Source organism: Zingiber officinale, chromosome 2A, assembly GCF_018446385.1.
Source record: "Zingiber officinale cultivar Zhangliang chromosome 2A, Zo_v1.1, whole genome shotgun sequence".
In the NCBI taxonomy this organism is placed as follows: Eukaryota; Viridiplantae; Streptophyta; class Magnoliopsida; order Zingiberales; family Zingiberaceae; genus Zingiber; species Zingiber officinale.
The window spans coordinates 171,804,117-171,819,143 of record NC_055988.1 but is presented as its reverse complement, the minus strand read 5'-3'; the positions used below and the strand labels follow the sequence as shown (position 1 = coordinate 171,819,143).

The 15,027-nt window shown below is 35.6% G+C and overlaps 1 protein-coding gene across 1 annotated transcript; it reads left to right on the top strand.

Annotated features, from left to right (window-relative positions):
* The first annotated feature begins 170 nt into the window (after positions 1–170).
* On the top strand, positions 171–6,178 carry LOC122043270 (probable LRR receptor-like serine/threonine-protein kinase At1g05700). The gene is made up of 13 exons (XM_042603818.1): positions 171–722; positions 796–957; positions 1,056–1,543; positions 2,068–2,206; positions 2,311–2,382; positions 2,572–2,643; positions 2,721–2,801; positions 3,055–3,221; positions 3,327–3,574; positions 3,907–4,033; positions 4,478–4,546; positions 4,648–4,837; positions 5,505–6,178. The coding sequence occupies exons 1-13, from the start codon at positions 205–207 to the stop codon at positions 5,953–5,955; spliced, it is 2,784 nt and encodes a 927-aa protein (XP_042459752.1). The 5' UTR covers positions 171–204; the 3' UTR covers positions 5,956–6,178.
* The last annotated feature ends 8,849 nt before the right edge of the window (positions 6,179–15,027 follow it).

The following is a 15,027-nucleotide window of genomic DNA, read 5'->3' as shown; positions in this document are numbered from 1 at the left end:
TGGAAAGTGTAAGACCGATACCAACAGAAAGTAATTCGACTGGCCGAGCACGCGCCTAAAATTCAACTTCATTTGTAAGACTAAAACTAGATAAGCCGAAACAAGTTTTATTTTGTTCAAACTGGAAATAAAAAAATTTGACTTTTGCCACCTATAAAAACACCAGACCGGAATCGCATTGATGGGTAGAAGCTAAACCCTGCCATGGCGATCGCATACCCGAAGGAGCAGAAGAAGAAGAAGATGGACCCCAGATTTTGGTGGCCGATCCTCCTCGCCTTCGCCATGGCCTCCGCCGGAGCTCGATCTCAGTCCACCGACGCCCTCGGCTTCCTCTCCATCGACTGTGGCATCGAGCCCGGTTCCTCCTACGTCGACCCCCTCTCCAACATCTCCTACGTCTCCGACGCCGGCTTCATCGACACCGGCGTCAACCGCAACATCTCCGTCGCCTACGTGGGCGACGTCAAGCCCCGGCGGTACCTCACCCTCCGAGCCTTCCCCAATGGAACCCGCAACTGCTACACCATCGGGTCGCCGGCGGTGGTGCGAGGGTCCAAGTACCTCCTCCGGGCGTGGTTCTTCTACGGCAACTACGACGGGCTAGGCGGACAGCCGCAGTCCTTCGACCTCCACCTCGGCGTCAACTACTGGGACAGGGTGAACGTGACCACCGCGGAGTCAGCCTACAAGCCAGAGACCATTGTGGTGGCCACTTCCGGGTATAGTTCAGTAGGTAAAACCAAGAATAAACTATCGAGTGAATAATCATCAAATGCGATCGCTTTCTTTTAGGTATTTGTCGGTGTGCCTGGTGAACACCGGCATGGGGACGCCGTTCATCTCGGGGATCGACTTGCGGCCGCTGATGGACAGACTGTACCCGATGGCGAACGAGCTGCAGAGTTTGGTTCTGTCCTCCCGGTACAACATGGGAGAGGAATCTGAAGTAATCAGGTTTTTATTTTTTTTAAAAAAATATTTTTTAATTATATACTTATATAATAAAGAATATTCTTTTAATTTGTTTACTCATTTCGCTCTTCCTTGTCAAGGTATCCGAAAGACCCGATCGATCGGGTGTGGACGCCATTTAGCTCCTCGGGGTGGAACTGGAACGACGTCTCCACCAACTCCACCGTCCGAAACCTTCCCCAGGGCTCCTTCCAAGTTCCCTCCGTCGTCATGCAGACCGCCGTCACGCCCATCAACTCCTCCAGCATCGTCCTTCCATGGGATCCCTTCCCGGGCGACGTCAACCAGTTCTTCCCCATCCTCCACATATCCGAGATCTTTGACCTCTCCGGTACCAATCAATCGCGGCAGTTCAACATCTACGTGAATGGATTCCCGTTGCTGGGGGATATAATGGCCCCCGATTACCTCAAATCGGACTCCGTCTACAGCCACCTGCCCATTTCGTTCCCAACCTATAACATCTCCCTCGTGGCTCTTAGCAACTCCACTCTGCCGCCCATCCTCAATGCCTTCGAGCTATACGTGACCATGAGCAACGCCTCCGTACCCTCGGATGATGGAGATGGTATGTAGCCGCTTTCGTTCTTTTTTTCTCCACTTGTCTCTGTTGCAGTGTAACAGGGAGGAATATCTTGCCCATCAATTGTTCAATATAATGTTCCTGAAAGGGCGAAGGCTGATTAATTTGCACTAAGAATGTGGCTTTAGATGCTCACGAGAAGCTCAAACCTTTATTTTAAGTTGTTCAAATTTTCCTAAATTTGATATGTCTGTCAGAAAAAAAAACTTAATTATGATAATTGGTATTGGAAAAGAATCAAAACAAATCAGAATAAAGAGAAAAAAACATTAGCTTGAAAACCATAGATTGAAACAAGTGTTGGGATTGGAAGGTACATAATTAGATTGATCTTTATTTCAATGGACTCTACTGATATTATTGTTGGGTATTTTAGTACGGATTATTCGATGGACTCTTCTGCTGAGATACTTAGTCCGGTCACATGCCAGTAGTTTTGTTTTCTATTTTTTTTTCTTCTGAGCAATGTCATTAGCTTATATTGTTGATTATTTTTCTCTTTTTTACAGTTGATGCCATGACAGCGATCAAGGAGAGGTATCGGATCCAGAGGAATTGGATGGGAGATCCATGTTCCCCTAATGCTTTTGTTTGGGATGGACTAAATTGTACTTATAGCTTCTCAAATTCTCCAAGAGTCACTTCTTTGTGAGTTCTACAGTCTCATCTAACTCGAACTATTGATCAAGAAATACCAGGACCAACCGTTTGGAAATTCTGTAATATTCTTATTGGTCACTATTGTTCTACAGGAACCTGTCATCATGTGGGTTGACTGGGGAAATAACCAAATCTATTGCCAGTCTTAGTGCACTTCAATACTTGTAAGGCTACTCATTGGTTGCTATTTGTTTTCTTCTTTTTTTTTCCTCCTTTCGGTTTTCATTGAATATGGCAAACAGTCAATAAGTCTTGGATTGTTGGGGTCAATGCCAGGCCATGCAAGCATTGGTTGTGAAACCATGGAAGGAATTATCAGCTAACAATTGTTTTTTAATCACTTTTATTTTTAGGGACTTGTCTTACAACAATTTAACGGGGCCAATACCTGGTGCTCTAGCAAACTTAACTTCTCTTAAACTACTGTAAGCATAGTTCTTGATCCTTTTTTCACTTTATTGAAAAGGTAGATAATGGTTTAACATTTCATGATTGCTTGCAGTGATTTGAGAGGCAACCAGTTAAATGGATCAGTTCCTTCGAACCTCCTTGAAATGGCACAAAATGGGTTACTTACCTTAAGGTTTGTGTTAATTTTAAGTTTAGGTCCTTCCCTTTTTCTTTAAGGATTCATAATATAAAAGTGCTTGCTTAATCATTAAAGAGGTCTAGTCAAGGAGTCGTGAAATATTATGAGTTTAGCTTAGCTGTTAATTTGGCATTAAAGTTTGTTCAATTTGCCCTCGACTTGGCTGCTTCTTTCCTTTTTTGGTTGGAGAGTTCTTCATAACTTCATACATATCTTTAACCATTAAGCAAGTTATAATCTCATGCAGACTGGATGGGAATTCACATCTTGTTAACAATGATACATCGTGCAATGTGATGCCTGAACCAAAAAAGAAGAAAATATCAACACCGGTGGTCGTGATTCTTTGTATATTTCCGGTGGTAATACTTCTTGCGCTGATAGCCATAGTTTGGAGAGTGAGGAAAACACAAGGTGATATTTCCGTGACAAACTCTTGCAATTGTTTTGTAATAGTAGACCGTCATCCATTTTCTAACATGCATTTAACAATCTTATTCTTTTTTTGAAACTTGAAAGGTTTGAGAAGAGGCGGCTCAGTGGATCCACAGAATGGTTTCCTAAAGCAAACAGATAATGCATTGCAGCTTGAAAATCGCCAATTCACATACATGGAATTACAGAACATCACTAATAACTTTCAAAAGATCCTAGGCAAAGGAGGATTTGGGTCTGTTTTCCATGGACATTTGGAAGACGGTACTCAAGTTGCGGTCAAATTGCTATCACAATCATCATCACAAGGAACTAAAGAGTTTCTTGCTGAGGTAAATAAATCTTATACATATGTAGATGGTTCAATTTAATTAGTTGGAGATGGTTGTTGAATGTGATTCCATTGGGAGATTTTGTATAACCAAAGACGGGGAGAGGGAATGAATGTATAAACTCGTATATTTTACACACAAAAAAATCAGGAGTTGATGAAATTTTATTATTCTTTCAAACATGTATTAATAATATCTTGAACAATTATGTCCTGTCCATGACTAGTCAGATAATACAGAATATTAACCACCCCATTCATTTCTGTTTCTTTGATTTAGTTTGGATCTTGATGTTTCTAGTTCATAAACATCACTGATTATGTTTTTTTCAGGCCCAACACTTGGCTAGGGTTCATCATCGGAATTTAGTTTCTTTGGTTGGCTATTGCAATGAAGTAAATCATTTGGCCCTTGTCTATGAGTTTATGTCTCAAGGAACACTACAAGATCATCTGCGAGGTTTGGAACTACATTGAATATCATTATCTAATAATCGGTTCCTTTCATAATATCATTTGCTTTATAGCATGCATGAGAGTCAGGTGACTAGAATTAGATTCAGCTTACAATCTAACTATTTAAAGATATATTCTCCTGTCAACACATGGTTAATTAATCTTTTCAAGGACTTACAAGTGTATTCTTATTTGATTGTTGCTCTGAACAAGTAAATTTTTAATTATAAAATTAATTTATTGTTTTCTTTCAAGTTGAATGCAACTGAGAGTACCAAAGGGGATAATGATGATGTCTAAAAATTCATTATTTATCTTACAATGTTTGCCAGACACTGTTGACCAACATAGTAACAATGCTATTACTTATACAAAGCAATCTTTACTTCATTGAACTTATTGTTTTCCCTACCGAATGCTGATGGTTTATTAATTTGCCATGATGCAGGTAGGGCAAACAGTGCTAGGGCTTTAAGTTGGAGGCAACGTCTTCAGATGGCAATTGACTCTGCACGAGGTTTGGAATAATGTGAACTGTCAAGTATTAATATCGCTTGCCTGATTTCCAGGCCATTCATCGGAGACAATCTTATTACATTTATTAAGTTGTATTTGCAGGGCTAGAGTATTTGCACAAAGGATGCAAACCACCATTAGTTCATAGAGATGTGAAGTCAGGAAATATCCTTTTGAGTGAAACTCTAGAAGCTAAGTTAGCAGATTTTGGGCTTTCGAAAGCTTTTCTAAGTGAGACGAACAGTCACATATCCACTGTAGTGATGGGAACTCCTGGATACCTTGATCCTGAGTATGTCATTGTTTTTCATTCATTTAGTTGTTTCAATTAAGCATCTAGCTATACCTAGTAGAAAGATAGTAACCAAGGTATCAAAACAATCTAACTTACAAACAAAAAAGTTTCATTATCATGGAACATCTCATTTCGAGATCCATGTTTAATATAACTATCCATCTCCTTGCGTGCTTGGAATATTTACCTCTTTTTTTAAATGAAGGAAAGAAGGTTTGGTTGATGATATATATGTTTTTCACATCCAGGAATGAAATGCAACCATTGAAAACATCTGTAGTTGTAGCAATAAGTAGGAAAACCAATTTGAATAAATAGATTAATAGAAAATACATAAAGTTAGACTAAGAGGAATCATGAGTTCTAAGATTTATAGGGTAGTAGCAGTGGTATTTGGATTATCACTCAAAGTTTAAATCATTTATCTTGCATATTTTAGACTCTAGATACATTTTGTTGAATAACAACAAGCGTATGCACATTGTGAAAATCACACGCCAAATCCAGCCATGTCTCCACAGCTAATCTACTTAACTAGTGATTATCTCTCTGTATAATGACTACAATGAAGCAATCAACTTCAACTAAAGTGTAGTTAAATTTTCATTCTACATTTATTTTTGTGCAAAATTTATGATTGGAAATCCGTTGTATCGCTTGTCAGGTATTACAATACCTCCCAGCTTAGCGAGCAAAGTGATGTATATAGTTTCGGAGTGGTTCTTTTGGAACTTATCACTGGGCTACCTCCAATAGTTCCAGGTACAGAAAATGTACTCCTAACTCAATGGGTGCTCCAAAGGCTTGCCAGAGGAAACATTGAGGATGTTGTAGATCCTAGATTGGAAGGAGAGTATGACATAAACTGTGTCTGGAAGTGTGCTGATATCGCGTTGAAATGCACTGCACAAAGGTCCCAACAACGGCCAAACATGACAGAAGTTGTGATGCAGCTAAAAGAGAGTTTAGAACTAGAGAACTCTCAAGATAATACTGTGAACACATTCACACGCAGTGAGAATCCATACTCAGAAGTAAACAATGTGAGCCTGAACAGTGCTCCTGAGATAGGTGTGTCTAGAATGATTGAGATTTCTGGACCAACGGCGAGATAAAAAAGAGTATGCTCGACTCTTCCTTCGTAAAACCATGTCATAATGGTTGTTAAGTTTCAAAATGTCTTTTGCTTCAAATTCATTATTGTGTAGCTTTTTACATGTTATTACTTGTGTGAATGGAAAATAATAGTTGGACTGTAGATGATACTTTTATTTTCTATGGTAAAAATTATTGTAATTATATTTCATCTTGAAACAAGCATCTTGTATTTTTTGACAACGTCATCTCTTTGTTACAGAAAAAAAATCCCTAAGTGTTTCTTGCTCCTTATATTAAGATACAAGTTCCTCAATCCTTGGCAATAATGTTTAGTGGAGCTGATCCTCATCAATACTTTGTTTTAGCATTTTTGATTCCTAAGATCATTCAAATTCAGAAATTGAGACTTGTGGGAGCTAGTGTTTTCAAACACAAATCTCGGGTTTGAATTGGTCTACCTCTGTCTCTGTGTCCTGGTTTCTATGCTCGACTTGATCAAAAAGAATTATTGGTCCAATTGATCTATGATGAAGGTTGATCATGTTTGAGTTGACTCCAGCTGAGTTTTGATGTTTTATCATTATGTTAGTTGGATCGAGTGATCAGATGCTTGACAGTGGAGAAGTTCAGGTGAGTCAATGGTTGATTGGATATTTGGCGATCGGAAGTTCAATAGGGAGTTGACAAGCGAAAAGTTTTGGCAAGTCAAGATTGATTGGATGTTGGAAGTTCTTGCAAGTTAAGGTGATCAGATGTAATAGGTCTTGACTGATCAGATGCCTAGATGTAATAGGTCTTGACTGATCAGATGTCTAGATGTAATAGGTCTTGACTGATCGGATGTTAGGCATGATACAAGAGTCCAAATATGTCAAAGGAGATTGGATGTTTGGCAATGGCAAAATCCTGACATATCAAGGTTGATTTGATGTTGGGTAATGAAAAATTTCGATAAATTAAGGTTGACCGGATGTTTAGCAAAGAAAGTCATGGTAGGTTAAGGTAAACCAATTAAGCAAGACAAGAATTCAGCATTGGAAAAGCTTAATAGAATTATCAATCAATTGATAGGGTGTATCAATCGACTGATGAACCTTAAACTTCAAATTTGGGGTTTGAGGAGTTTTCAGCACCATGAACAATGAATCAATCGACTTTGTTCGGTGTCAATCGATTGTGAAAAGAAAGTGTGTTACAAGGATTGTGAACAATTTCAGTGCTACAATAACAATTGATTGATGAATTTGAGCAATTGACTAATGATACTAATAGTAGCAAATAAAAAGTTTGGAGTGGATTGATTGAGTTTAAACAATTGACGAAGGCACTGTAGTAGCAAACATGATGTTCTGAACCCTACTACAAACTTGACTCATTGATCAATAGTCGATTGATGACATTAGGATGCTTATTCAAGCACCCCAAGCAAGGCCGAGTATGGAGAATGTGGTTGCACAACTAAAGAGCAGTTTGGAACGAGAAAACCTTCACACTAAGAATGGTAACTTCGTCGTTGCATTCAACCAATATTCATGTCGAGCTACTGATGCAAATTGGATTATTGCCCTTCGCCGAATAGAACTGTCACTGGCTTTGTCAGTGTTAAGGGATATACTTCCCATGATTTTAAGGATTTCGGATCAGGTTGACAATTATCTCCAAATGTTTAGTGATCGTATCTAATTCCGCAAATTAAGATGTATATTTATTTGTATTTATCATGATCCTATAAATTAAGAATTTTTATTTATCATTATTTCTCTTTAAATAGTATATCAATAATAGTGATTATAGATAAACATTAATACAATATATCTTTCTATCTATTTATTTTTCTTATTCTTCTGTCAGTTATCTCACTCCTTGATTATACTCATAGATGGTATGATTCCCCAAGATTGATAAACTTAAAATCTAAGCTTTTTTTTTCCTCTAAGAAAGATATCATTGCCTTCTAAATAAATAAATCAAGGAATTGTTTAGATTATTCTTTACATTGCAATATTCTAGGTGTCAACTGAATTAGCAGAGACAAAAATATTTCAATTTGATGCAAAATTATGTCATCGAAATATTGTCAAAATAATATTAATTTAAACATCTTACTATTTTATTAAAAATCTCCCCCCTTTATTAACTAATTTTGATGAAGCTTAAAATAAATTTACGTTACTGTCCTTTTTTTTCTATTCTCACTAAAAATAATTCCAAGGTTTATTAGTAATTCCACAAGCGAAACAATCAGTGATTTAGAGTTCGAGACTCAACTACGACGTATTATTATGAATTTTTCTCATCATTAATTTTCTCTGGTTGTTTTATATAAAAAAACTAAAGTTTTCTTTAGTCCCACATCTTAAAATTGATAACACTATGATCAAAGAAGTTTCTATAAATATTTTAAGCTGACGATGTTAAAAAATATACTTTTCTTAGTTTCTTTTACTAAGATAAGTATAATATTAAATTAAAATAATTTTTTCCATATGAAAGCTCATTACGGTAGTTTATTGTTGGGACCCAAATAATTTCTTACTATTTTATTAAAAATCTCCCTCCTTTACTAACTAATTTTGGTGAAGCCTAAAATAAATTTACGTTACTGTCCTTTTTTTCTATTCACACTAAAAATAATTCCAAGGTTTATTAGTAATTCCACAAGAGAAACAATCAGTGATCTAGAGTTTGAGACTCAACTACGACGTATTATTATGAATTTTTCTCATCATTAATTTTCTCTGGTTGTTTTATATAAAAAAACTAAAGTTTTCTTTAGTCCCACATCTTAAAATTGATAACATTATGATTAAAGAAGTTTCTATAAATATTTTAAGCTGACGATGTTAAAAAATATACTTTTCTTAATTTCTTTTACTAAGATAAGTATAATATTAAATTAAAATAATTTTTTCCATATGAAAGCTCATTACGGTAGTTTATTCCTGGGACTCAAATAATTTATATATTATTATATTACACACGCAACGCGTGTGCACGATCACACTAGTATTCATTAGAAATCACATATGATTTGGTTGGGATCAAGGGATGGCCTACCTCTTTGGTTTATTGGAGCATAGCACCTCCAGCAGGTCGACTCCTATTCGGATGGTTTAGGTTGACTCCTCTTGGGTCGGTTTTTTTTGGATCAGCTACTGTTGGATTGACTCTCGCCCCTAGCGCCCCTGCCGCACCCGACCCAAGGCCATCACGAGGGAGGTAAATCACAACATCCTGAGCGAGCATGTGGCAGATGGGGTGAGTTGCACAGGGACCGGGGATTTATGCCCCGACTATCCCTAGTTTCGACCCCGCGACCTCATGTGGCAAGCATCCCACCACATACCAACTCGGATGACTTGTGGGGTCCTCATCGTTGTTAATTAGGACTTATATAAATTAGAGAGAGGGAGTGAATAACTCACGTCGCTTCTTTACATTTGATGACAGTGAGAATAATTTAAAGGGTGTGTTTGGTTGGAGGTTATTTTTGATAACCTTAGTTATCCATTCAAAGTTATCAACAAAACCCCTGTTTAGTTTAGGTAATCGATGATTCCCAAATAATGTTCCATGCCCGACACGTCAGCAAAAGGGGCATGCAACCAGGAATCGGAAAACCTCGGAAAACTAAGGGTGCGTTTGGTTTGCACCGTTTTCATTTTCATTTTCTGGAAAACGCGCGTTTTCTAGAAAACAGAAAACGACTTTTTGTCATTCTCTGTTTTTCTAGAAAACGATAGCCAAATTTTTAGAAAATGTGCGCGGAAAACACAAACCAAACATCATTTTCCAGAAAACGCGCGTTTTCCAGAAAATGAAAATGGAAAACGCGCGTACCAAACGCCCCCTAAGGTTTTTCTTGATTTCGGGGTTAATAATTTTTTTTTATCCAAAATACCCTCGGATAAGAGAAAAATATGTTAAAAAAGAAAAATGTAAAGAAAAAAATAAAAAATAAAAACAACATATTTTTTTAAAAAAAAAAATAAAATAAAAAATTGTAAAAAACTTTAAAAATATTAAAAAATATTAAAAAAATATAAAAAACATAAAAAATTTAAAAAATAGAAAAAACTTAAAATTTAAAATTTAAAATTTAAAAAAATTTAAAATAATAAAAAAACGTTAAAAACATAAAAAAATAAAAATGTAAAAAACATTAAAAAAATTTTAAAAAACAAAAAAAGTAAAAAAAATAAATAAAATAAAAAATAATAAAAATTTAAAAATAAAAAAATAATAAAATTTAAAAAAACTTTAAAAATAAAAAATAAAAAATTTAAAAACAAAAAAAACTAAAAAAAATAAAAAACATCAAAAAAACAAATAAAATAAAAAAAATAAAAAAATATATAAAAATAAAGAAAAACGTGAAAAAAAGTAAAAAATAAATATATAATTTAAATAATAATACTAGTAATATAATAATAATAATAATAATAATAATATTATTATTATTATTATTATTATTATTATTATTATTATTATGTATAGTTGGTTTTGTAACTAAGGGTAATATAGTAAAATATTAAATTAGGTTATTTATTAAAACCTTCAAACAAACAAATTTTGGTTACAATATTTAAATTGAACCAAACAATATTTAGTTATATTTTATTCCCTATAATTTTAGTTATGTGGTTATTAGATAATCACATAATCAAGATTATACATAACTTGAATCAAACATACCAAAGATTGATTCTAGTGAATTTATTTTCCATGGAAAAAAAAATACTCATCCATTTAGGATGCCGTTGCATAATATGATTTAATTATCTATTTGCATTTTGCTCTATGTTTAGGAGGAGCCAAATCACTTTTTGCCACGTGGATGGATCAGTGGAAATAAAAAATTTGATTTTTGCCGCCTTTATTTCTTTATTTTTATTTTCAAAACCCTTTCAATACTTTAGATTATTTTTTGAAGTAAAATTTAGCTTCGCCATTTTGTAAGGGTGTAAACTAGGCCAACCTAATCAAATTTTATTTTATTCAAATTTATTTAATAAAATAATTATCTAAAATTAGCCGCTAAATAGTTATTCAAATTTAATTTGATTTTTTCTTCTTCTTTGATTATTTATTTTTTTACATTTTACAATTTTATTGAGTTAGTTATTGAACTTCATTGTTTAATTACAAGTTTAATAAAGCTTTATTAATAAATATAGTTAAGAAATTACCACAAGACCTAAGCTCTAAAAATAATAATTACAAACTATATATATATATATATATATATATATATATATATATATATATATATAAATATATTATAATCCAATCAAAAAATTTAATTGGTATAATTGGAGCTCAAAAATTAAAAAAATAAAAAAATCTAAAGATACGCAGGTGCGCACAAGTATGCACATGGTCGGCGCCCAGTATATATATACTTGATATATTGGTCACTCTGTGTATGCCTAGTATATATATATTTATAAAGTTCAGGGAGCGACAGAAATATACACCCTATCATCCTTTTATATTATATTATATAATATATATATATATATATATATATATATATATATATATATATAAAATAAAAATCAATAAACTCGCAAAGAGAGTCATAAAAATTGAAAACTTGAGGAAGGCACAGTTCGATGAATTTAGAAGTTCGGGACTCATTTGTAACACGGTAATTTATGAAAAGCGTATTCAAGTTTTTGAATTTACTAAAAGTAGTATTTTATTATTTATTAAAAGATATATCTTTTTACTATACTTTTCTCATTCTATCTTTTTGATTATTTTTCTTTTTATTTTCTTTATCATTTCTCTCTATCTTCTCTTTCCTCATATGCATACAATATTTCTTCTCTTTCCTCTCCTCTTCTTTCCTCTCTTTTACATGTCGATTATTCTAAAAGTATTTTAACACTTTTGAGAAGCCGAAATAAACAATGGATAATATATTTGAACTCCTTGCAATCCCAGAAATACACAGAAACTGAAATGAGTATAATTGAAATTCTCTTGATCCATCAATGGGGTTTTTGTGGATTTTGGGGGTTGCAAAGAGTTCAAATATGCTATCCATTGTTTATTTCGGCTTCTCAAAGGTGTTAAAATGTAATAAGGAAGAATAATCAAAATTCTCTACGTTGGGCCTGATATGGAATCATATCAGGTCTAATGTGTGCCTGATATAGAATGATATCAGACTCATGTTGGATCTGATATGAAATCATATCAGGCCCAATGTGGCCTTGATATGGAATGATATCAGGCCCATGTTGGGCCTAATATGATTCCCTATCAGGCACAACGTGGAGAATTTTGACGATTCTTTCTTATCACATTTTAACACCTCTGAGAAATCAAAATAAACAATGAATAACATATTTGAACTACTTGCAAGAAATCCACAGGAATTGAAATAAGTGCAATTAGAGCTCTCTAGGTTCATTAGTGTATTTCGACCAAAACCCATTGATAGACCTAAAGAGCTTCGTTTGCACCCATTTCTGTTCCTGTGAATTTCTGAGGTTGCAAGGACTTCAAATATACTATCCATTGTTTAGTTCAACTTCTCAGAGGTGTTAAAATATTTTTAGAAGAATCAACGTGCAAAAGAAAGGAAAAAAAGAGGAGAGGAAATAAAAAAACGTTGCATGCATAGGAGAAAGAGAAGAGAGAGAAAAATGACATAGAAAATAAAAAAGAAAAGTAATCATAGGGTAGAATGGGACAAACGTGTAAAAAGGTGCATCCTTCGGTAAATAACAAAGTAGCATACGCCTTTAGGTAAATTCGAAAACCTGGATACGTCTTTTAGTAAATTGTCGTTTGTAACAAGAAAAGCAATAGGGAGTGAAATGAAAATTATTATAGGTACTTTGCTATGCTTTGTTATGCCCTGTTCTGCCATGGCGAATGCATTCTGGAAGGAGGATTCTAGATTTTGGTGGCCGATCCTCCTCGCCTTCACCATGGCCTCCACCAGAGCTCTCTCTCAATCTACCAATGCCCTCGACTTCCTCTCCATCAGCTGCGGCATCGAGTCTGATTCGTCGTACGTCAACCCCCTCACAAACATCTCCTATATTTCTGACATCGACTGCATTGACACCGACGTCAACCACAACATCTCCGGTGACATTTTGTTCCCCAACTCCACACCCTCCATGTCTTCTCCAATGGCACTCGCTAATGATACATCATTCAGTCGCCGACAATGGCAAGGGATCCAAGTTAGTGACGACTGATCCGGAGAATGATCAGTAGGCGTCATATGGAGAAGAGAAGATTGGTGAAAACTACTGAGATAGTTTCAACAGGGGAAAGTTTAGTGTCTTCCAACTCCTTAGCCTTTTGGTCCTCGACTTTCAGGCTTTCCAGCCTCTTGGACCTCTCAACCCCTTACTCTTAGGCCTCTCGGGCCTCTCGGCTCTTTAGCCTCCTAACCTCAGGCTCCTTAGCCTTTCGGCCCTTGACTCTTAGGCCTTTCGGCCTCTCGACCCGCATTCTCGGGCCTCTCGGCCTCTCGAGCCTCCCGACCCTGACTCTCAGGCCTCCTGGCTCCTTAGTCTCCTGATCCACAATTCTTTGCCCTCCTAGTCACAGGCAGAGCTAAGTAGGAGTTTACTCGAGTTGTAACCTGAGGGGTCTATAGTAAATTATGCTAATTTTAGCTATTAATCATATGAATTTTGAAATTTTCAATTAAAACAAAAGGGTTTTAGCCTAGGGGCATTCAGAAGGTCATTTGTAGCCTGAGCAGGCTACAAATTTTGACTTCGCCCTTGCTCTTAATTCCTTAGCCTACCGATTCTCGAATCTTGGGTCACTATCCCTTGGTTTCTCGACCTCTTGGTGGCGCGGGATGGAGGACTATTTTAGGAAAAGAATAAATCATCACACGAATCTTGGATAATTTCAGGAAAAGAATAAATCTTTGCATGACTCTCGGATTATTTCAAGAAAAGGATAATCATCACACAAATCTCAAATTATTTCAAGAAAAAATAATAGTGTGAACAAATCTTACATTATTTAAAGAATTAAATAATAACAACATGGAAAAAGGGAGAGAATGAAAGAGGATGTGATCTCCTTATAAAAGGTAATTCTTTCTAGTATCCAAGTACATTAGCACACCTATGTATATCCAAACACTAATACTCAACTTTTTCATCCTTTAACTTGAGCGTTGGAGTGGATGCGCTAAGAACCCCCTAGCTATCATTATTGTAGGTCCAAGTGAGACCGGCTAAAGGAGAGGGGGTGGGGTGAATAGATATATAGTTAATTTAAATAATTAAAAATAACAACATAAAAGAGTAAGAGACACCAGAGATTACTTGGTTACAACTTAGGTGATTTAATTTAATACAAATGAAACGCTACTAAAAACTCCTTCATTGAAGGCGAAGAAGCCTCTTAAAACTTGAAAGCTCGAAGAAAGAGTAAAGAAATGAAGTACAAGTTGTTGTGCTTAACTGCTAGCTCCAATATGCTATTTATAGCATTATGGCCAGATGTTACCGTTGGTTTCGGTGGGTTGGAGGCGCCTCTAATGACATCTAGGGTAGCTCCGGTGGATAAAGTTTTATCCATGCTCACAAAGGTCAACTAATGGTAATTGATAGCTCAAGGTAGGGATGTAAATAAACCAAACGGTTCACAAGCTATTCGGAGCTCAATTCGGTAAAAAGCTCGTTTGAGTTCATTCGTTTAGCTTATCAAGCCGAGCTCGAGCTCAATTTCGAGCTCGACAATTTTATCGAGCCGAGCTCGAGCTTAAGGATATTCGACTCGTGAGGTCACGAACATGTTCATTTATAGGCTCGCGAGCTCGAGCTCGACTCATTTAAAGGACTCAAGAACATGCACGTTTATAGGTTCGTGAACTCGGGCTCGAGCTTGGCTCATTTAAAGGGCTCGAGAACATGTTCGTTTATATGTTCGTTTATATGTTCGTAAACTCGGGCTTGAGCTCGGCTCGATTAACGGCTCCGAACATATTCAATAGTGTGTTGAGTTTGGAAGTTTAGTGTAGTAGTTTGGGATGTTCAATAATGTGTTGAGTTTATATTATTTTAGTTGTTAGGTTTGTTGAATATTTATTCAAATGA

What these genes read in the sequence shown, in the direction of transcription:
- LOC122043270 (XM_042603818.1), top strand. Translation starts at nt 205, where the DNA reads ATGGCGATCGCATACCCGAAGGAGCAGAAGAAGAAGAAGATGGACCCC. An exon ending in TCTCCAAGAGTCACTTCTTT is followed by an intron (nt 2,207 to 2,310) that starts GTGAGTTCTACA and finishes ATTGTTCTACAG; the next exon opens with GAACCTGTCATCATGTGGGT. An exon ending in CTTAGTGCACTTCAATACTT is followed by an intron (nt 2,383 to 2,571) that starts GTAAGGCTACTC and finishes TTTTATTTTTAG; the next exon opens with GGACTTGTCTTACAACAATT.